This window comes from Nomascus leucogenys, chromosome 24 (genome assembly GCF_006542625.1).
Source record: "Nomascus leucogenys isolate Asia chromosome 24, Asia_NLE_v1, whole genome shotgun sequence".
NCBI classification, from domain to species: Eukaryota; Metazoa; Chordata; class Mammalia; order Primates; family Hylobatidae; genus Nomascus; species Nomascus leucogenys.
In genome coordinates, this window is record NC_044404.1 from 26,340,283 (window position 1) to 26,354,546 (window position 14,264).

The 14,264-nt window shown below is 49.1% G+C and overlaps 2 protein-coding genes across 8 annotated transcripts in view; both read left to right on the forward strand.

Annotated features, from left to right (window-relative positions):
* Positions 1 to 9,218, forward strand: part of DHDDS (dehydrodolichyl diphosphate synthase subunit) — a 40,911-nt gene extending 31,693 nt beyond the window's left edge. For 4 of the 7 annotated variants that reach the window (XM_030805705.1, XM_030805709.1, XM_030805707.1 and 1 more), the window contains one exon: positions 6,806 to 9,218. In XM_030805705.1, the coding sequence (XP_030661565.1) occupies positions 6,806 to 7,045 (240 nt within the window). In that variant the 3' untranslated portion in view covers positions 7,046 to 9,218. The remainder of the gene's footprint in view (positions 1 to 6,805) is intronic. The other 3 variants (XM_004092226.3, XM_030805710.1, XM_003271655.4) reach the window with 2 other exon arrangements.
* Positions 9,219 to 10,313: 1,095 nt separating this feature from the next.
* HMGN2 (high mobility group nucleosomal binding domain 2) lies at positions 10,314 to 13,876 on the forward strand. Its single transcript, XM_030805711.1, has 6 exons — positions 10,314 to 10,530; positions 11,390 to 11,434; positions 11,610 to 11,639; positions 11,993 to 12,043; positions 12,472 to 12,567; positions 13,015 to 13,876. Exons 1-6 carry the CDS (start codon positions 10,516 to 10,518, stop codon positions 13,048 to 13,050), a joined length of 273 nt encoding a protein of 90 aa, XP_030661571.1. The 5' UTR covers positions 10,314 to 10,515; the 3' UTR covers positions 13,051 to 13,876.
* The last annotated feature ends 388 nt before the right edge of the window (positions 13,877 to 14,264 follow it).

Consider the following 14,264-nt stretch of genomic DNA (forward strand, 5'->3'; position numbering starts at 1 on the left):
TTTATTTTTATTTTTTTTAGAAACAGGGTCTCACTCTGTTGCCCAGGCTGGAGTGCAGTTGTGCAACTTTGGCTTACTTCAGCCTCCCGAGTAGCTAGGACTATGGGCACACACCACCATGCCTGGCTGATTTTTGTATTTTTTGTAGAGATAAGTTCTCACTATGTTGCCCAGGCTGGTCTTGAACTCTTAAGCTCAAGTGATCCTCTTGCTTCGGCCTCCCCAAGTGCTAGGATTATAGACATGAGCCACCATGCCTGGCCGTCATATTCTAATGATTATGATAATAGTAATTATCATCTTTAAACACTTCATTGTACAACAATATCCTTGAGGGGCAGGGCTGTTTGCTCTAAGTTAGATGGTCCCAGAATACCTGGGTTTGAGATTTCATGTATATTTTTCTGTGTCCTCCCTCTTTCATTTCCTACTGCTGTCAACAGTTAATTTTGACAGTATCTCTCCTCTTCCATAGTATTTACCGTTTTAAATCAGCTATAGACAAGGAAACCAGTTAGTCAAGCTTGTTGGAATTATGTATATAAAATGAGAGTGAACTGGCTCTGCATGAAGCCCAGAGGAGCTTGGTGCATGAGTTTTTGTGTTTTTATCTCTAATTGGGCTGCTCAGAAGTCTTTTATAGTAATTTCACGTTTCTCAGATACTTTGCATATGGTTGTCAGCGGAGTTAACTCAAGTTTCATTCATTCCATAAGTATTTATTGAGTAGTATGAATCAGGCATTGTATTAGGCACAGGAGAGTCAATAGTTAGCCAGAGGGACAAGATCTCTACCTTTGTGGAACTTGTATTCTTGAGGAGACAGAAATAAACAAGTAAACAAATATATAAGTTCCAATTGTAATAAGGCAGTGAAGAATACAGAGTGATGTACTAGAAAGTAATGAAGAGAATGCAAAGAGACTGAGGTTAAAGTTTGGGTCTTGGAAGAACAAAAAAGAGGTCAATGTGCCAAGGGAGAAGGGCATGAAATGAGGCTAGAGTCAGACCTTGGCTCATATAGAGCCTTGTAGGTCATGGTAACAAAGCTGAAGGACTTTAATCAGGGGATGACGGGATCTGAGTTGCATTTTGTAAAAATCATTCAGAATTTTCAAGGGGCTGGAGTTAAAGCCAAGAGACAGAACTCCTGCAGTAGTCCAGGTGAGAGAGGATGTGCCTCGAGGTAGGGTGGTGGCAGTAGGGAAAGGGAGGAGTGAAGATGGGATAAAAACAAACGTTGAAATAGAAACAAGTAAAACTAACTATATCAAGGTGATAACATAACTCCCCACAGAAAGGAATTAATTCAGCTTACCTGAACACAGTTCTCTGCTATTCATCTTTAGTGGAATTTCTTCTCTGGATAATACAAACTGCAACACAAACTTAAACATTACTTAAGAGGTTTGTTGTTAGTGGCAATGTTGATAATGTAATTATGAAACTCTTGTTTCTCTTTATTTGAAATGGAGTTTCGCTCTTGTTGCCCAGGCTGGAGTGCAATGGCGTGATCTCCGCTCACTGCAACCTCCGCCTCCCGGGTTCAAGCAATTCTCCTGCCTCAGCCTCCCGAGTGGCTGGGATTACAGGCGTGCGCCACCACACAGGGCTAACTTTATATTTTTAGTAGAGACGGGGTTTCTCCATGTTGGTCAGGCTGGTCTCAAACCCCCGACCTCAGGTGATCTGCTCACCTCAGCCTCCCAAAGTGCTGGGATTACAGGTGTGAACCACCGCGCCCAGCCTGAAACTCTTGTTTCTTATAGGCTAAAACAAATAAGTACAAATAATAATGTTATTAGGAACCAAGACACTTAGGTTGTGGCCATAGCAATTGGTTGTATAGTTCTGCTGTTTCCTGGGATGGGGTGGAAGGTGTTTGAGGTCAACTATTAAGTGTTCCGTTTTTACCTATGGATCATATTTGCAAACTTTTTTTTTTTTTTTGAGACGGAATCTTGCTCTGTCGCTGGAGCACAGTGGCGTGATCTCCGCTCACTGCAACCTCCGCCTCCCGGCTTCAAGCAATTCTCCTGCCTCAGCCTCCCATGTAGCTGGGACTACAGGCATGTGCCGCCATGCTCAACTAATTTTTGTATTTTTAGTAGAGACAGGGTTTCACCATGTTGGCCAGGCTGCTCTCAAAATCCTGACCTCAGGTGATCCACCCGCCTTGGCCTCCGAAAGTGCTAGGATTATAGGCATGAGCCACTGAGCCCGGCCTATATTTACAAACTTTTATTGAGCTCTTACCACATGTCAGGCATCCTTTCAGTAAATTCTGTGAACTCCTTTAAGGCAGATACTATTATTATTGCCTCTGTTTTTAGAGCAAGGAATCCAAAGTTATAATAGAGATACTGATTATCTTGAAGGCTTCTCCAGCAGGAGCCCTTGGAGGCCCTGGCCAGGCTTTCTCTACCCCAGAGGCTTCAAAGCTCTGTTTCTAGAAATCATATCACCTTGGCAGATGCACTAAGGGGAGAATCCAGACTAACAGCATCCTCACCAGTTTGTTCTCAGACCAGAGAGGTCTTTCCAGGCTTTTCTCATGTCTCCCTTTTACAGACCCTGTATCGTGGCCAAACTGGACTTTTCCCAGTTACTTGTTCCATGTCCTCCAGTTTCCTACCTGTATGTCTGTGCTCTTGCCCTATCACCCAAATTCCCATTTAAAAATCTGAGATGCTCTGTCTCTAGGCCCTGCCCAATGTGTCCCTATTCTCTGCAGGAAGCCAGGGCAAGGGGCTAGGCTCTGGACCTAGAGTAGCTTACTGGGAGGAAGGCAGCGGGTGGATCGTAAGGGAAGCAGGGACTTGGCTACCAGTTTTTGGGAGCCAGACCTTGGTATCTGAATGGACCATGACAGTCTCCAGGTGGTCACCTAGCCAGTCTTAAAGGCTGGCAAAGGGAGATCTTGACTATGATGCAGTAGGACTTGTCAGCAAGGAGGCAGGGACAAATAAAGAATCAGGCCAGGGAGGGGGTGTGTGGCAGTGCAGAGCAGCTGATCCTCAATCACAAGTTGCATGGATGGTAGGTCCTTGAGAGGTCATTGATGGAGATGAGTAAAAAGTGTTCACCTCATCTCCAAGGATGATATTAGAGAGGGAAAAGACACATGTTCCCACGAAGCTTCCTATAGTACATCTGTCACAATTTAAACAGGCTGGATTGAAGATTATATTTCTTGTGCTCTTCAGGTTGTCACTGTCTTCTCCTCAGGATAAAAGCTTGAGTTATGTATGTAGGTATATGTGTATGTATGTGGAAATGGGGTCTCGCCATGTTGCCCAGGCTGGTCTTGAGCACCTGGGCTCAAGCGAGCCTCCCGCCTTAGCCTAAAAGCTTGAGTTAATGTCTCAGACATTCATGACTTTGAATATTGGCACTGCCTACATAGCTATATGACTGTACAGTTACTTAACCCCTCAGAGTATCATTTTCCTCACCTGTAAAATGAGAGAAGTAGCGTTTACAGTAATACCTACCTTGCAGGTTTGTGATAGGGATTCAGTAAGCTAACACATGTCAAGTGCTGAGTACAGTGCCTGGAACAGAGTTCATTTTCCAAGAATGGTGGCCAATATTGTTCCCCACATGTGTGTCTCTTGGCCTTTCCTCAGACTCCTGTCTCTGGAAAAGCACCCTGCACATCCTGTCCCCAGTACAACTCCCCAGGCAAGGAGACTCTGAGGGTGCTTCAGAACATCATGTTTCTGGTAGGAGGTGTCCTTCTCTGCCTGAGGGCAGCCCTCAGAAATGCATTCCTCATGCTGCTGACCTGGGCTGGCTGGTTGCAGCTTGGGGAAGGACTTTTCATTGGCTAATGTTTTGAAGCCAAGGACCTGCAGCCTCTCTCCAGGTGCCAACAGAGTGGTAGAGGACTTTTAGATTTAAGTACTGGAGGGACTATTACATCTTGTTCTCTGATTCTACCAAGGAGAGAATAAGAGCAGAGAGGGATAATGCCCAGGAGGAATTTAGATTCATAGGTTAGAACCACATTTCTCAAAGTGAGCTTCTTGGAGCCCTTACACCAAGATTGGATAAGGTCTGTACAAAAAGTCTCTAAGGAAAGAATTAATGCCCTCACTTACCCTGATTGGTCATTATACAAGGAGAGTAGACAAATGGTCAGGGAGAGAAAAGTTGACCGCTAGGACTTCTGTTAGCTTGGATTTCCCAAGGGTAAGTACTTGAGAAGAACTGGAAACACCTCTGAGATTGAAAGGGTAGATCCAGACCATGTGGAAGCTGGATAGACAGGTATCCAGATACAGGCTGCCAGCTTTTCCACCCCTAGAAAGTACAGCTTATACTAACAGGCACGAGATACACTTCACATTGTCCTCCCGCTCAAGAAGTTACCTTAATGGAGAAGCCAAGGGAACTTCAGCCATCTCAGCCTCGCTGTCATTTTCTGTAAAATGACGAGCAGACACCCTCCCCATTCTGCTATCTGAACAGTGAACTGCTAATTCCTGGCAGACAGGGGCCAGGCCCTGCCTGGGCTACAGCCCCCATTGCTGGCATGCACTCTGATACCATCTGGAAGAAGCTTGTGCCTCATGAAGTGGCTTTAGCTAGCTCCGTATTTCCTCCCTCTGTTGCTGAGTGTCCCCCATCCTTTCTGTTCTGCCAGAAACTTAGACTACTTAGCCCAGTCCACAAGTGGTGGTGATAGAACAGCTAACAGTTAATAGCCAAGCAGTAGGCTGGAGATGCATTATCTCATTTTTCCTCAAACAACCCAGTGAGGTGGGTACTCTTATCCCAGTTTTGCAGAGTAAGAAATAGCCTTAGAGAGGTGAGGGAGGCCTTAGACAGGAACTTCTCAAACCCCAGTGCTCCAGGTGGACTTACTCTGGCCTCAACAGGCTCTTTGGTTCCATGCATCTTTGCTCATTACTCCCACTGCCGGAATATTCTCCCTGCCCCCCAAACACCTCACCTCTGTTTGAATCCTCCTCATTGGTTAAAGGGCCAGCTCAAATTCTGTCTGTCCATGAAGGTCACTGCTCCGTGATGTTCATCAGCCACACTTGCTTTCTCCTCTGAACTTGCATGACCCTTACCACATCCTGTTTTGCATCGTGGCACTCTGTGTGCATGGCTGTATAATCAGCCTGAAAGCACCTGGATTGCTGGGATTGTGTCCTGCGCATCTCCATATCCTCAAAAAAATCCTGTATGTAGCACCCAGGGAGCCTCCTGACCAAGGCCTGGAAGATGCCCTTCCAGCAAGATGGAGAGCTCTAGCGGCAACTGTTCAAGCCCAAGGTCTTCACAGCTCCACATGTAATTCATTATAATAGCAGAAGAGAAGTACCCTTGAATGCCTGGGATTATTCAGGAGCCGGGGGGGATAGCCCAGAATTCTCATTTGTCATCCTTATTCATGCAGTAAACCTTTATCGCTGAGAGACAGCAAATCAGGTCCCTGCTCCATGTCTGTCTCCAGCAGAAAGTACCTCCCTCACAGCTCCATTGTGAGGGTCAAGTGAGGCAACAGATGAAGTGGTTGTGCACATATAAGATATTCTTTAAACCATGAAGACAGAGCAGTCAAGGTGCTTACAGGCTGATTAGGACAAAAACATGTACACAAGTTTACCGTAATACAAGGTAGAATGTGGGAAGGGCCATCAGGGTATAGGATACCATAGGAAAATAGAGTTTCTCACACATGGAATAGGTTTGGCAGGAGGAGCTCTTGTGCAAAGGCTTTGCAGGTCAGTTAGACTGGCAGGAACAGAGAGGATCAGTGAGGCACAGGAAAGCCTTGGTTCTGCTCCAAAGGGATTTTCCACTCTCCTGTATCAGGAGCATCCTCACTGCTCTCCTGGGATCACGTGGTCAGTCAGTTGAGTGTTTCACATGTACAGGGCACCCCAAGTGCTGGAGAGGAAGAAGCCCAGTCTCTGCCCTCTAGTACTTGGGATGATAACTGCTGCCAGGGAGTATGATCACCACCTGGTGTCAGAGCTGGTTCCAAGAGGCCTGGAGGCTCTCAAACTTCCAAGGGCTTATTTTCTAACAGAAAGAGTGGACTATGAACACTAACACTTATTCTACTATGCAGAATGCAATAAGTGGCTTAAGAGAGTTGAACATGCTTCTCAGAATGTTCATAGGAGGGTCATTTGCTGGAAGGATCAGGCTGGTCTTCATACAGGAGGCAAGTCTGGAGCTCTGAAAAATAGCCTAGGGAGTTGGGAGGATGGTACCCTCAGAGGAAAACCTGGGGAGATCAAAGGAAGTGACCCAAGGGACATGTCCCCGACAAGAATAGGACCTTTCTTGCAGCGGAGAATAGACAATAACAACTTGTAAAATTGCTGTTTCTGTCTAAGAGCCTGCTAATATCCTAGAGAGGATTTTGCATGTTATCTCTAATCCTTAAAACCACTCTTCAAGGTAGGCACAACCCCCACTTTACAGATGAAGAAATGAGGTTAGGACAGGATTTGCCCAAAGCCACAAAGCCAGTTGATGGGGGAATCAGAAGTCAGACCCGCATTTGCTTGGTTCCCTTCCAAGTGCATGAGAAAAACTTTAAGAAGTACAGATGCTTCCACACAAAACAAACCAAGATGGACCCAGAACTGCCACTGCCCTGCCTGTACAACATGAGCACCACCCACTGCATACCCACTCCCAAGCCTTTTCAAATCTGGTACCTACTTTCCACTGTTCCACTCCACTTGGCCCACCCTGTGCCCCACCCCCTACCTCCTCCATCCCAGTTTCACCCACTCTTAAAAATGATCTCCCCACCCCAATCCCCACTTTTCTCTAGCAGAAGGCCCGAGACATGTATGCAGAGGAGCGGAAGAGGCAGCAGCTGGAGAGGGACCAGGCTACAGTGACAGAGCAGCTGCTGCGAGAGGGGCTCCAAGCCAGTGGGGACGCCCAGCTCCGAAGGACACGCTTGCACAAACTCTCGGCCAGACGGGAAGAGCGAGTCCAAGGCTTCCTGCAGGCCTTGGAACTCAAGCGAGCTGACTGGCTGGCCCGTCTGGGCACTGCATCAGCCTGAGTGAGGCTGGCCACCTGCCACTTTGCCCTGCCCTCTGCCTCCAGGGCTCCACTCCCCTTCCTTTTCTTGGTGAAAGGCACCTCCTTTCCTGATAATGAATTGTGTTCCCTTTGCTTGGCTGGGGAGCCCCCCAGGCCAGGTCTGCTGGCCATAGATACCTTTGGGCTGCCTGGGACAGGCTCCTGAGGAGGATTGAGGGTGAAAGTCTCCCACGAGTACACTAAACCTAGGTCTGGTCACCAATAGGGTTTGGAGAGCAAAGGGCCACAACTCATCAGCTGCCTGTCTCTTAGATGCACTTTCTTTTTCCACCAGCACATCCTTCAACACACAGAATTTCAGGGAAGAGTTCTCCCCAAAACCCTAGCTCTTTACCCATCCATTTGAGCCTTCCACCCAGCTTCCACAAAAGATTTGGCTCTACCTTGGATCTGCTAGTAAATAACTAATAGGCAGCCAGTTATTTGGGTAAGGAAAAAAGGGGCGGGAGAGACAGAAAATTTGCCCATCTGCTGCTCCTCCCCCTTGGCTCTCCACCTGGGATTTGCTATTGAAGCTCTACCCTCTCCCACCACGCAGTACTGATTGCTCACTGAAAGACTCAGCGCCCCCAATGGTGCGCGGAAGCCAGGCGGGCGATTACAATCCAATTACCTATTGTCGACTCAGCCCACACAAGCTTTTCTCCTCCTCTTGCAGGGCATGGGGCCAGGCTCCACTCCCAAGTGAGACTGGCCCCCTCCATGGTACAGGGTAACAGAAGGGCCTGTAGGCCCTGGTGAATGAATCGAATCCAGCACAGGCCTTCTCCCCTGTAACACAACAGGACTGAGGAGAACCAAACACTTCTTCCAACTGACTCTGCTCCCTGCCCTCACCATCTCAAACTCTGATTCCCACTCCACTCTTCGAGGTTTCTCTCAGCTTTTTGACCTGGCTCCCTAAGTAGGCCCCTAGATGATTGATTCTTGGTATGGCAAAGCTTGTTCTAGGTCCTCTGCTTGTGAGGGTCAAAGCTGTGTCCTTTCCCTTACCTCCCTCTGCTAGGACTTGCTGCAGAGTTGCTGAGAGGATTAGTGCCTTTGAAGAGCTGTCTGCCTGAGCAACTCTATTTCAGGTGCCCCACACCAGCAAGTACCAGCCAGAAACACCAACCAAATGCTACTCTCTTTAGTAAAGTCCATTTTACTTTTTTTTTTTTGAGACAGCATCTCACCCTGTCCTGGCTGGTCTCGAACTCCTGACCTCAGGTGATCCGATGGCCTCACCCTCCCAAAGTGCTGGGATTACAGGCATGAGCCACTGTGCCAGGCTTCCCATTTTACTTTCTGCAAGCTGTTTCCCTAGCAGCTCCCTCTAGGGGAGAGGTGAAATCTAGCAAGCAGTAGCAAGAGCACACAGGAAACCCCTAACTTTCCTATACCCCACCCCCCCTTCCCCTTTCTGTCCCCGGATACCTGACGGCAAGAGACTTCTTGGCTGTTGTCCATGCTCCCAGAATCAAGCATAAATGCCAGACGCGGCGATTGAGAAGCCAGTCAATGCACCCTTTGGCAAAGCCCCCGTCCACACCTGGCACTCCCCTCTACCAATCCCTGGCACAGGGTTCCTGGAGAGCAGGTGCTGTACATTTTCCAGCTTTACAATGGGGCTGTTGACAGCCATAATTAGGAAGGCATGAATTATGCGGCTATAATGCAGAGCCCTACAATTAAGGCGGGAATGAGGGGCTGGAGGCAGCAAACGGAATCTGCCCTATGAGCGTGGCTGTTGAGTCCTGTCTCCTGGGTCTGACTTTCCGTAATATGATTGGGGTACAGTAGAGGTGATTAATGGGGCTGGCATCTCTCTTTGGCCTGAGGTTCTGTATTCTGGGAAAGGTACACAGGGTGGAGTAGGGAGAAGCTGCCCCAGGAGGCGATGCAGGGGTGGAAAGAAGAGGCAGAGAGGTCGTCGTCGTCGCCCAGCAGCAAGGGCTGCAAAATAGTAGAACTCGTGGTTGCTTTGGACAGGTATGATTTGTACAAGCGAGGTTCAACCCTTGCCTCAAGAAATCAGATGGGACCAATTTAGTGTCCTTCCACGTGTGAGCCAAGCCCCCATTTGAGGACATCTATCGTATTCTTGTGTTCTGGGTCTCAAATAGAATTTTTAAAGATTCTTAGATGTAAAACTTGTTTGCTAACTGCAACGGAAGAACACCTTGTTTTGCTGCTGCAATTGCCTACCCTCCCTCAGGTGCACTTGGCTAGCTCCAAGACCCTGGCTTTGGACTAGGGGCACTGGAGGAGCCCTTTTGCCATCACACCACTTGTTCCTCTACTTGTTTCCTAATCCCCGGGCGCTTTCTTCCACCCTCCTTTTCCTCGCGCAAGTGAAAGGCAGCCAGCTTGACAGTGTGGAAGGAGGGATTTCGCCAGCTGCGGCTGCAGTGTCCAGGCTTGGTGGTCGCGTTGGGTTGGGGCAGCTGGGCAAAATGTCTCCGAGAGGGGTAGGGGAGTGCTGGTAGACCTCGACGGCCGCTCTCCACCCTACTGTGGCGGGGTCCGGAGGTTTGGGAATACAGGGACCTTAAGGGAGCCACCCGACAGGCGTTGGGGGTGGGGGCTTCGATAGCATTTGGGGAGGCTGCTGCGCAACGGGTGCTGAAAGGACAGCTCCTACCTGACCCACGGCACCCAAAAGGCACCTCTGCATGGAAAGTCTCCCCCTGAAACCCCTAGCCCACCTCGAGTGGGACCGTCTTTCAGGTGAGGTGCACGAAAGGCTTTCCCGAAGTGGCAGCTCGGAAGGATGCACGTCCGGCTGCGCCAAGCTCGTTTCCCCGCCTTTTTCCCACTTCGGCGTCAGCCTGGGCCCTGGGAACTGCAGCCTGTGCCTCCAGCCGCGCGCTTCCTCCTGCTTCCAGAGGAGCAGGGCAGTGCAGCCAGGCCTCGCAAACCCCTCTTCTGGGGCCCCCAGCGGGAGCAGGAAGGAAAGCCGCTGAGATGCGCCCTGAGTGTCGCACGGCTTGGAGAAGTGGGTTGCTGGGTTGCATAAGGTGGAAGGAACTTGCTAGTTTGCAAAAGACAGCTCTTGGCGGGAGCCGGAACCCGGAGCCCGCCGACTCGCGCACCCCTCCTCATTTACTGCCTTCGACGCGCGCCTCCCCGACTGCGCCCCCACCCTCTCGGCGCGCCGCCGTGTCCGCGCACTACCCCCCACACACACCCCCCTCCTCACTCCCTCCAGAGGAGGTGAGTTTAAACCCCGCCCACGTGACCCCAGCTGGGCCAATGAACGGCGGCGGGAGGTGAAATCCGGTTCTAACCGGTCCGGGGCTCCCAGCGCTATAAAAACTTTATAAACCCCCCGGAGCCTGAGCAGTGTGAAGAAGAAGAGGCGAGAACGACCCCCGGACCGACCAAAGCCCGCGCGCCGCTGCATCCCGCGTCCAGCACCTACGTCCCGCCGCCGTCGCCGCCGCCACCATGCCCAAGAGAAAGGTACGTGGCGCGAGGGCCCCAGGCGCCGGGCCGCCACTGCCGCCACCGCCGCCGCCGCCGCCTCCCTGGTGCAGGGAGCGAGAATCGGCGCCGAGCAGGAGCCAGCGCAGCCTCCCCGCGCGGGGGCTTGAGGCGGTGTCGGGCAGCTCGGGGCTAACCCTGAGCGGCTCGGCTGCCCGCGGGCGCCAGAGGCCATATTGGAGGAGCGGCGGCCGCGGCAGGAGGAGCCATGTTGGCGGCTGTTTATCCCGCTCTCCTCGGGCTCGCCGCCCCCGCCCCGTGCCCCCTCCCCCATCGCCAGGGCCCCTTCCCTCCCCTCCCTGCGGGCGGGCAATTCAAACCCGAAAGGGCGGGAAGGCGGCGCTCGGGGTTGGCGGGCGGGGGAAAGCGCTGCCGCCAAAAAACCGCCGCCGTGAGGGGGCGGGGCTTGTGCGGTATGGCCCCGCCCCCTCGCCCACGTTCCCCGCACACGAGACGCGCGCTGCCGCCGCCCACGAGTTCCCCGGGCTGCGCGCGCCTCCCTCTCCCGCCCTCGACGGCTGCCATAGCAACGGCGCTGGGCTCCGCCTCCGGAGGGGGTTTGTTTGCGCCATCTGCAGCTGTTGCTCCTGCCTGGCGCGGTGGTGCGGGCTCGGCTGCCCTCCCCGGCTGCGCTCCGGCTCAGCCCTCGCTTCTCGGGGTCGGCGAGCCAGGGCTCCTGCGCGCGCTTCGTTCTTATACGAACGTCGGGCTCACTCACTTGTTTATGTCCTAGAAAAGTTGTGTGGACGACTGCTTTAATTTTCATTGTTAGCACTCTAAAGTTTAGGAAATAACTAAGAACCACCTCAAAAGCTGCAGTTTTTTGTTCTTATTACAGGCTGAAGGGGATGCTAAGGGAGATAAAGCCAAGGTGAAGGACGAAGTAAGTCATTCTCTCTTCAAGGGTCAAAGCCTTGGACTAGCAGAGGCCACTGGACTCGGTGATTAACCGTAACCTGTGTCCTGAATTTACACTCCTATAATGTAGAGCAAATTGATACCAAACTTTCAAAGCGACTTACTTGTCCTATTTCTAACTTTCTCGTTGTCTTTAATAGCCACAGAGAAGATCCGCGAGGTTGTCTGCTGTAAGTGTATGCTTTTGAATTTTCGTATTTGTCCCTGAAACTAAAAAACATCAAAAAACAATTCCCTTTGCTTCCCATGAATTATGGTTAGTGCCTGGTTTTGAATGATTGCCTCTACTTGGGACTCTTGCCCCTTTGGGTTTTGCTGGTTCTGAAATTCTGATGCCTGTAGCCAAAGTGGGACGTTTGAGTGGGCTGCTGGAGACCCAACATTCTAGAAGAAAGCCAACCACAAAAACTTTGAGGAGGAGGAGAAACTTCTCTACTCTTGGTACTTTTGGTTGGTTGTGGGTGGTTTTCTTCAGTCCATTGTACTGATGTTCACTTTTTCCTCTTCCTGCCAAAAAAAAAAGAAACCTGCTCCTCCAAAGCCAGAGCCCAAGCCTAAAAAGGCCCCTGCAAAGGTAAGTGCTAACACTGGAACTGATTTCACAGAATGAGGACTGTCCTTAGTGCCTTAACTTAATTAGCATAATGGTGCCTCCATTAATGGAGGTTATAAACTGTGTGGATAGCTTTCTTCGTCCCTGTCATTCATAACGTTCGTTTCCTGATCAAGAATTCTGTCGTTAGTTTGTAGGAAAATCTGCATTTAAATATTAAATACCCCAGGGTTTAAACTGATTCATTTTTCTGTTAGGAAATTTTAAGTACTAAAGATTATAGCAAATTACAGATAATTTAGCCTAGTTTTGATCAGTTGTTCTTGTCAAATGGGTGAGGGTTTGTGTTTTGTCTTGAGTAAGCAATCCTACCTTGTGCAGAACTTTGCAGACCATACCTTAGTAATATGAAATGGGGAGAAACAGTTCTATTTTTTCCCCTTTTTCAGAAGGGAGAGAAGGTACCCAAAGGGAAAAAGGGAAAAGCTGATGCTGGCAAGGAGGGGAATAATCCTGCAGAAAATGGAGATGCCAAAACAGACCAGGTATAACTCCTGTTTCACCCTTTGTTAGATTTGCTCATTCAGTTAGTTGCTGATATCAAAAATTTAATTGCCCTTTTCTTGCATCACTTCAAATGTACCATTTGGTCCAGAGTCTGCTTGTGGCTTTCCTGTTAACTTAAATCCTGGATTCTTGAAATCTCTACTGTCAGCTGAAGGGCATTGTGTTTTATACTACATCAAGTTTTCAAGCTAGGAGTAACCTCAGGTGTCTAATCCTGGTGTTCTTCCTACCTCAGTTTTACAATGAGGCCCAGAGGAGAGGTGACTTAGCAAAGTTACCTAGTAAGTCATTCTCAGAAGAAATACTGAGTCTCAGTACCTGAAACCTGAACTTTGGCCTGGGAGCAAAGTGATGCTGTAGGTGGAATGTGAACAAAGATAGTTTTGAAATCTACGCATTGCATTAATTTGTCTGTTTTCTTTTAGGCACAGAAAGCTGAAGGTGCTGGAGATGCCAAGTGAAGTGTGTGCATTTTTGATAACTGTGTACTTCTGGTGACTGTACAGTTTGAAATACTATTTTTTATCAAGTTTTATAAAAATGCAGAATTTTGTTTTACTTTTTTTTTTTTTTTTTTAAAGCTATGTTGTTAGCACACAGAACACTTCATTGTTGTTTTTGGGGGAAGGGGCATATGTCACTAATAGAATGTCTCCAAAGCTGGATTGATGTGGAGAAAACACCTTTCCCTTCTAGTTTTGAGAGACTTCCTCTTGGCTCCCAGGAGGAGGGATTCCCTGACTTTGACACACATGGCCACCTTGGCACAAAAGCCTTGTGGTATGGAAAAACAAATTTGTTTTTATGTCCTCTTCTCCCTTTCCATCTTTCAGCATAGACTTAACTCCCTTAAGGCCAGACATCTGTTGGGACCTGACCCCTAGTCACTGGTTACCAGTGTGTCAGGCAATCTGGACTTTCCACTGATGCCACTGAGATGGCACCTGTCAAAAGAGCAGTGGTTCCATTTCTAGATTGTGGATCTTCAGATAAATTCTGCCATTTTCATTTCACTTCCTGAAAGTCAGGGTCGGCTTGTGAAAAGTTGTTAAACAACATGCTAAATGTGAAATGTCAACCCTCACTCTAAACTTTCCCTGTTCAGAGCATCAGATGAAGACTTCATTGGGTTTTATAGTGGCTTTCTGATTTTTGGTAGTCCATTGAAGAAGGGAGTTTGAAAGTTGTTGTATACTGTTAACGATTGTCTGCCGATGTCCTGCCTGAAATACCATGATTGTTTATGGAAAGTATCTTTAATAAAGCTGGATACAGTTTGGCTTGGAATGCTGCCTCTGATCTTTTCCCGCAAGTGGGGTAACCTGGTTTATCCAAGTCTCTTGGAACAGGGTGTGTTCTCCTTTGAGGTACTCCGTGTACAGTCTAATGATGATCTTTCACTGATTATTATAGTCAGTTTCCAAAACACACAGTGCTAGGTGCAGTTAGGAAGGATTCCAGGAGTAGACTTAGCTGATGGTGAAAGGCTGGGCGTATGGAATGATTTCTGTACTTGGTTGTGCAGCATTCCCTGCAGTGTTTGTTTTTTGCATGACTCCGAATACATGAAGTGTGTTAAATGCAAATTTTTGGTAGATCTGAGGTTTTGGCTGGGTAGCTGACAGGAGCCTCTCTACTTCCATCTGCATTTGCAACCTCTATAAAATTAGCAAAT